At 46.2% G+C, this 8,556-nt stretch overlaps 1 protein-coding gene across 1 annotated transcript; it reads left to right on the plus strand.

Moving 5' to 3' along the window:
* Window positions 1-128: 128 nt before the first annotated feature.
* On the plus strand, window positions 129-6,769 carry CHCHD2 (coiled-coil-helix-coiled-coil-helix domain containing 2). The gene is made up of 4 exons (XM_003124448.5): window positions 129-243; window positions 2,699-2,948; window positions 4,690-4,840; window positions 6,468-6,769. Exons 1-4 carry the CDS (start codon window positions 194-196, stop codon window positions 6,476-6,478), a joined length of 462 nt encoding a protein of 153 aa, XP_003124496.1. The 5' UTR covers window positions 129-193; the 3' UTR covers window positions 6,479-6,769.
* The last annotated feature ends 1,787 nt before the right edge of the window (window positions 6,770-8,556 follow it).

The raw sequence follows: 8,556 nt of genomic DNA on the forward strand, positions 1-8,556 counted from the left end.
CGCCGTGACGTCCTACTCTTCCTGTGACCTTCAAACCCGCGGAAACGTCGGCGAACGGAAGGCCTGAGAGCTGATTGGTTGCGCGCTGAGGCCGGCCCCGCCTTCCGACTTCCGCTGTCGGTCTCTGCAGAAGCCGCCAGGGTCTCCTCTGAGTTTCTCTGTCTTCTAGGTTCGCGTTCGTTGCGCAGTTACGATGCCTCGTGGAAGCCGAAGCCGCACTTCCCGCATGGCCCCTCCGGCTAGGTGAGACCACCTAGGGGTTTGGGGTCCTGCTGGTGCCGTGGCGCAGAGAGAGGCTGCGGGTGGGCCTCGGAGCAGCGGGGTGTCGGCGGGCCGGGGCTTCCGAAGGCCAGGGCGGTGTGGGCCCTCCTCCGGTCGCCGCAAGCTAATTGTAGGGCTTTAGCTAGTTTTCTCGTTAGTGGCGTACTTCCTAATTTTGAATGCCCATGAATTATAATTTGAAATATTGTAGAACTCAAGTTAAAACAGGCCCGTTCTAGAAATAAGTGGTATTTATAGGTGTAATCACGCAGAAACGCCAAAAATAGCACAGAAAACAATGGAAGCTAGTGTAATTGGGAAAATATCGCATTTTAATTTCAGTAAATGATCTCTTCCGTGAGCAGTGAGCGTTCCAAGGACTTGGCCCAGTAGGGGTCACCGTCGTCAATGTCTCACGTGTACGTGATGTTTGCTAGTTCGTAAAATACTTGTAAAATGTGCTGCCAGTTGCGCCACACGGTAACCTTAGCGGTAAATGTTATTCCTGTTTTACAGAAACTGGAGACTCAGAATAAGTGACTTGTCCACCAATAAGTAGGGAAGCAAGGTCTCAGACCCAAGTTTGCTCGTGGCTAATTCAGAGCATTTAGCACAGTAGCTTGCCTGGTGTATTGTGTTCAGACAGTATGCCACGAGTGTAGGGAGTTCACTTAGCGAAAGATTGTTATCCGAGAGGAAACCCTATTGTTAAAAAGTTATGCCAAATAAACTACCTAACACGAAGTGAAGTCATAAACTTTTGACCTAGTCTTATTTGAGGGACTAGCACCCAAGGAAACAATCTAAAAAATGGACAGAAGGCGTATAATCTATGTGAAAGATTTTGAAAGCAGCACTGGACATATTAGTGAATTTTTTTTTTTTTTTGGTCTTTTGTCTTTTGTTGTTATTGTTGCTATTTCTTGGGCCGCTCCCGCAGCATATGGAGGTTCCCAGGCTAGGGGTCTAATCAGAGCTGTAGCTGCCAGCCTACACCAGAGCCACAGCAACGCAGGATCCGAGCCGCGTCTGCAACCTACACCACAGCTCACGGCAACGCCGGATCGTTAACCTGCTGAGCAAGGGCAGGGACCGAACCCGCAACCTCATGGTTTCTAGTAGGATTCGTTAACCACTGTGCCACAACGGGAACTCCCTGAAATTTTGAAAGCATTCAAATGTCCTACAGATGGGAAATAGGTGAAATTAGGTGTAACAGTTCAGACATGTCACTTCCATTTACTGAGTTTCAGTTTTTTCTTTTTTGGGGGGGCCGCTCACGCGGCATATGGAAGTTCCCAGGCTAGGGGTCGAATCGGAGCTGTAGCTGCCAGCCTATGCCAGAGCCACAGCAACGCTGGATCCGAGCAGGATCTGCGCCCTACACCACAGCTCATGGCAACGCTGGATCGTTAACCCACTGAGCAAGGGCAGGGACCGAACCCACAACCTCAGGGTTCCTAGTCGGATTCGTTAACCACTGCGCCACCACAGGAACTCCCAGTTTTCTAATCTATGAAATGAAGAAACTGAACCAGTTTATTTCCCCAAATGACTGACGGTAGGTCTTTCAATTGCACCATCTCACACCGTGAGACCTCCCTTGACTGTCCTAAAATTAAATGTGCAGTATCCCACAACATCCTGTTCTTCTCTCTTGACTTTTTCTCTTTGGCTACGCCTGAGGCATGTGAAAGTTACTGAACTAGGGATCAAGCTTGTGCCACAGCAGTGTCAGTGCCAGGGTTTTAACCTGCTGAGCCACCAGAGAATTCCCTTGATATTTTTAACATAACATTTATTTGATCCTTCAATAGAATATCAGCCCCGTCATTACCAGTTATGTTTTTTATGAAGTATCGGAATAACTATTCTTTAAAGATACTATAGACTGGGGGTCCCTGTCATGGCACAGCGGAAACAAATCCGACTGGGAACCATGAGGTTGAGGGTTCAATCCCTGGCCTCGACCAGTGGGTTAAGGTTCCAGCGTTGCCATGAGCTGTGGTGTAGGTTGAAGACGTGGCTTGGATCCTGAGTTGCTGTGGCTGTGGTGTAGGCTGGCGGCTATAGCTCTGATTGTACCCCTAGCCTGGGAACCTCTATATGCTGCGAATGCAGCCCTAAAAAGCAAAAAAAAAAAGGATACTGTAGACTTTGTGAATATATGGAAATGGTTGCAAAAAGGCAGGGGCTGAAAAGCTTATACTTGGCAATTAAAGCCTTAAAGGGTTAATGAGAGAAAATGATGTAAATAGTTCAGGGAATTGTGTTCTCAAAAGTTTTTCTTATATGTATATAGTACTTGAGTTTAAATAAAGTGGAAATCCTAAGATTTATTTTAATATACAAGGGGTTTTTTGTTTGTTTTAACTTCACAATTTCCAAACCCGGTTGAAAGTGACAACTTCATGCTTTTTGTCCTTTTCTTTCACAGCCGGGCACCTCAGATGAGAGCTGCACCCAGGCCAGCGCCGGCAGCTCAGCCACCAGCAGCAGCTCCACCATCTGCTGTTGGCTCCCCTGCTGCTGCACCTCGGCAGCCAGGTCTCATGGCCCAGATGGCAACCACTGCAGCCGGCGTGGCTGTGGGTTCTGCCGTCGGCCACACGATAGGTCATGCGATCACTGGGGGCTTCGGTGGAGGAAGTAGTGCTGAGCCCTCAAGGCCTGACATCACTTACCAGGTAAGATTTGAGGCAGCATTTCCTTCAGTGGTGGATTTTATGAGAAAACCTGGCCATTCGTAAGGTCCTTATGTGGAGGACACGTGGAGAGTGGTTTATCCAAAGCCACATCTGGCAGTTAAGTTAGTACCTTCAGCCAGCGTCAGGGAGTTCTGTACAAATGGTGTTTCTTTCCAAGGAATAGAATTGTAGCAGTTCAACCTGATGCACTGTCAAACAGCCCCTTTCCCCTTATTTTAAATATCTTGTTCTCGTTGCTCGTAACTAATTCTGAAATCTCTTTAGTGGCTCTGTTCTGTCTGATCTCTTATTGGCCACCGCCCTTCTTTCTTATGTGAATTTTCTCCTCTAGGGAGCATGGGTGTTGTATTTCTGGTGTACTTGAAACTTTCATTTGTCTATTTTTCAGTAGTAGTCTCATTTTTTCCTTCATGGTACTTCAGTGAACCACTGGTTTTTAGATGCCAAAACAACCACTTCACTTTATTTACATCTTTGTTCATTAATCTTTCTTTTTTTAAATTTTTTTAATTTTTTTATTTTTTATTTTGTTGTTGTTGTTGTTGTTGTTGCTATTTCTTGGGCCGCTCCCGAGGCATATGGAGGTTCCCAGGCTAGGGGTCCAATCGGAGCTGTAGCCACCGGCCTACGCCAGAGCCACAGCAACACGGGATCCGAGCCGCGTCTGCAACCTACACCACAGCTCACGGCAACGCCAGATCGTTAACCCACTGAGCAAGGGCAGGGACCGAACCTGCAACCTCATGGTTCCTAGTCGGATTCGTTAACCAATGCGCCACGACGGGAACTCCCATTAATCTTTCTGATTACAACTGGAAATTTTGTCAAAGCTCCTTTTTTTCTGAGTTCTCCGGCGGCACAGTGGGTTAAAGATCTAGTGGTGTCACTGCAGTGGCTTGGGTAGCTGCTGTGGTATGGAATTTGTCAATCCCTGGCCCAGAAACTTCCACATGCCATGGGTGTAAGAAAAAAAAAGCTTGGCATTCCCGTCCTGGCTCAGCGGGAACAAATCTGATTAGTATCCATGAGGACACAGGTTCAATCACTGGCCTCCTCGATGAGTGGGTTAAGGATCCAGTGTTGCCATGAGCTACGGTGTAGGTCTCAGATTCAGCTCAGATCCCACGTTGCTGTGACTGTGGTGTGAGCCGGTAATTACAGCCCTGATTCAGTAGTTAGAGCTCTGATTTGACCCCTAGGCTGGGAACTTCATATGCTGTGGGTGCGGCCCTAAAAAAACAAACAACAAAAAAATCTTATTTCTTTCTATCTTTAAATGTATTCATGTTCCGGGAGTTCCCGTCGTGGCGCATTGGTTAACGAATCCGACTAGGAACCATGAGGTTGCAGGTTCGGTCCCTGCCCTTGCTCAGTGGGTTAACGATCTGGCGTTGCCGTGAGCTGTGGTGTAGGTTGCAGACGTGGCTCGGATCCAGCGTTGCTGTGGCTCTGGTGTAGGCCAGTGGCTACAGCTCCGATTGGACCCCTAGCCTGGGAACCTCCATATGCCGCGGGAGCGGCCCAAGAAATAGCAACAACAACAACAACAAAAAGACCAAAAAAAAAATGTATTCATGTTCCATGTTATTAGATGGAAACTTTAATTTGCCAGTTGTTCTAGTTCTCTTTCGCTAGTTAACTTCAAATATGGTGGCCATTGCTCTTATTCGGGTATAAGTTACTTCCTTTCTTAACAGTCCTGAACGTCATGCTTTTGCAGGAGCCTCAGGGAGCCCAGCCAGCACAGCAGCAGCAGATGGCCCCATGCTTCTATGAGGTGAAACAGTTTTTGGAGTGTGCCCAGAACCAGGGTGACCTTAAGCTTTGTGAGGGTTTCAGCGAGGTGCTGAAACAATGCAGACTGGCAAATGGTAGGTGATATATCAATTCTTGATTGAACTTGCATCTGCTTAATTCACTGAGTGGTACACCTGGACTCTATAAAACTTAGGGCATCTCTGTTTAATAAACTGATAAGTTAAAGGACATTTATTACTCTAAAACCAGTCTAACTGTTCTAACAAGGAGCTGGTCCAGAGGTTTCTTGTCATTATCCTAGGCTTTTACCAGTTATGTCTGAATCTGGTTCTTCCTTAAGCAGGTGTAGCTTAGTGTGCCAAGATCTTACTTGGTTACTGCCTGTGAGTGATTCATAGTCTTAGTGCTTTGTGAATATAAAATTACGTTCTGGGAGTTCCTGTTGTGGCTCAGCAGAAACAAATCTGACCAGTATCCATGAGGATGCAGGTTTGATCCTTGGCCTAACTCACTGGGTTAAGGATCTGGCATTGCCACGAGTTGTGGTATAGGTCACAGAAGTGGCTCGGATCTGGCATTGCTGTGGCTGTGGTATAGGCCAGTGACTACATCTCTGATTCGACCCCTAGCCGGGGAACCTCCATGTGCCATGGGTGCAGCCCTAAAAAGACAAAAAATAAAGTTACATTCTGATTTCACTGAAGTCCAGGAATGGGCCCAAGGACTGATAGAGCCTTGTCTACACCCTTCATTTGAGGCAGACAAGTTTATTAAATCACTCAGTGGAGCTTTGAGATTTAGGCCCTTTGGAATATTCGCAGTCAAGTTGTTTTTAATGCAATTTCCTCCCATCAAACTAAGAATTCACCTTCTATCAAAATTGCTTATTTTGGGAGTTCCCATTGTGGTTAGGGGTAACAAACCTGACTGGTATGAGGATGCGGGTTTGATCCCTGGCATCATTCACTGGGTTAAAGGATCCGGTGTTGCTGTGAGCTGTGGTGTAAGTTGCAGACTCAGCTCTGATCTGGCATTGCTGTGGCTGTGGTGTAGACCTAGCAGCTGCAGTTCTGATTCGACCCCTAGCCATAGGCCAGCAGCTGTGGCTCCAGTCTGACCCCTAGCCTGGGAACCTCTGTATGCCGCAAGTGCACTCTCGGCCCTAAAAAGCAAATAAATAAATAAATAAATAAATAAAGCCCAAATAGATAAATAAGATAAAATAAAATTGCTTATTTCCATTTTCCCACCTTCATTTAAATAGGAAATAGAGGAGAAGTTAATCCTTTCAGGTAGTTGAACTGGAATTAAGAGATTCCATGGCCACGTTTATCAGAAGTCTCTGGTGGAGCTACATCAAGTACCAAAATGACTGTGTTTCTGATTCAGGACTCTGTCCCTTGAAGTACATAGGCCCTGTCTTTTCTCATTTGTGGCAGGTGCAGAATTGAAGTTTTGTTGGTTGTAGGATGCCTTAAATAGCTTATGAAAAAAACTAATAGGAGTTCCCTGGTGGCCTACCAATTAAGGATATGGCCCTTGTCACTGCTGTGGCTCAGGTCACAGCTGTGGTGCAGGTTCGATCCCTGGCAGAAGAACTTCCACATTCTATGGTCATGGCCAACGAAAAAAGAAACTTAACAACCTTGGGCTTCACTCCTCCTCTTGTAATTTGGAGGATTTCTGTTTTGTTGAGAATATGTGGCTAGTGCTCTTTTAACATACCTTTTCTGTTTGCAGGATTATCTTAATCAAGAAGCTCCACTGAAGACATGAAAAATCACCCTCCATGACCTGGTTGATTTAGCATAAAAATGTGATTGATCATGAAGATATAAAGTGTGAAATCAAGATTAAACCTCTCCTCTATCACTAATAGCTTTCGTGCTTCAGAATTGCAGTGGAGGAGGGTATTCTTCTGATGTGGAAGCTCATTGAGTATTGAGTTTGGAGCTGGGCAGATGTTTATGTGGCCTCTGAAACATGCTTTTCTGATGTTATTGATTGTGAATTAATTAGAATAAAGAGATTTTCTTTCAAAATGTGTCTCTTTAAGTATTAGGTTATAAGTCACACATGCTGAACATAATGCATTTTGCAGAAGAACACAGTTGTCTCAATATGGACTTGATTTTCCCTTTTTTTTTTGCTTTTTAAGGGCTATACCCACAACATGTGGAGGTTCCCAGGCTAGGGGGCGAATCAGAGCTGCTGCTGGCCTGCACCACAGACACGCCATATCCTAGCATGTCTGCAACTTATACCACAGCTCACAGCAATGCAACACCAGATCCTTAACCTGTTGAATGAGGCCAGCGATTGAACCCACAATCTTGTGGCTCCTAGTTGGATTTGTTTCCACTGCACCATGACAGAAACTCCTCTTTTTTTTTTTTTTTTTTTGTCTTTTTGCCATTTTTTGGGCCTCTCCCCAGGCATATGGAGGTTCCCAGGCTAGGGGTCTAATTAATTGGAGCTGTAGCTGCCGGCCTACGCCAGAGCCACAGCAACGTGGGATCCAGGCCGCGTCTGCAGCCTATACCACAGCTCACAGCAACGCCAGATCCTCAACCCACTGAGTAAGGCCAGGGAATCCAACCCGAAACCTCACAGTTCCTAGTCAGATTCATTAACCACTGAGCCACAACAGGAACTCCTTTTTTTTTTTTTTTTTTTCAATTTTTTTGGCCACCCCACAGCATATGGAGTTTCTGGGCCAGGGATCAGATCCAACCACAGCTGTAGCAACACCAGATCTTTTAACCCACTGTGCTGGGCTGAGGATCGAACCTATGTCCTGGCGCTGCAGAGATGCTGCCAAATCCCACTGCACCACAGCAAGAACTCCAATTTTCCTATTTTGACTTTTCCCCCCTTATTTTAGGGATCTCTTACAGCAAGGTGAGTTAAGTGGTATTCAGTTGTTACCTCCTGTCCTCTGCTAAGTGCCCCATTCTACCTAATCATTTTCCCCAAGGATCTGAATGACCCAGTCCACTATTGGCCAATCCCCCAGCATATTCCCTCCTGAGTTCACCAGGAAGCACTCCTTTGCCCATTTTCCTAGAGGTTTGGGACCTCTGAGTTCATAGTGGTTTGTTTTTTGTTTGTTTTGTTTGTTTTAGGGACAAACCTGCGGCATATGGAAGTTCCCAGGCTAGGGATTGAATCAGAGCTACAGCTGCTGGCCTACACCACAGCCCCAGCAACACCAGATCTGAGCTGTGTATGCAACCTACCGGCATCTCATGGCAATTCCACAGTAACTCTGGATCTTTAACCCACTGAGCAGGGCCAGGGATCAAACCTGAGTACTCATGGAAATTACCATTACCCCTGAGCCACAACAGGAACTCCTGAGTTCACCGTGTTAATGCCTTTTAACATCAAAGGCGTGATGGTGTGCAGTTGGTACCCAAGAATTTTTGAATCAATGAATCAAAGGAAAAGGAGCCACCACTGACAAAATCTAAGAGTCTGGTTAATCTGGCCTCTCCCTGATGGGAGCCATGGCTACGCAGAGAAGGGCACAGGGAATAATCCACTGGGTGTATTGGCCTTTTGCCTTGAAGTCAGAAGGAGTTTTTGCCCTGCCTTGAAAGTGTAAGCCAGCAGGAATCTACAGCTTAGAATCAGGAGAGGGAAAAAGGGCTTAGTGACAGTAAAAGGTGTTCTCATCCTTGGGGCCAGATGCTGCATCTTGATGAGCTGGAGGCGTTTATGGATAAAAAAATTCCTTTTTAGATAGTAGTTCAAAGTAGTCCCCCAGAGTGAAAGAGATGGAGAGCCTGATGTAATGAAAGGAAAGCACATGGACCCCTACCTGGGG

Source organism: Sus scrofa, chromosome 3 (assembly GCF_054392235.1).
Source record: "Sus scrofa isolate SSC_HxYL_T2T_F1_AM1 chromosome 3, Sscrofa_HxYL_maternal_Yorkshire_Landrace_v2.0, whole genome shotgun sequence".
Classification (NCBI taxonomy): Eukaryota; Metazoa; Chordata; class Mammalia; order Artiodactyla; family Suidae; genus Sus; species Sus scrofa.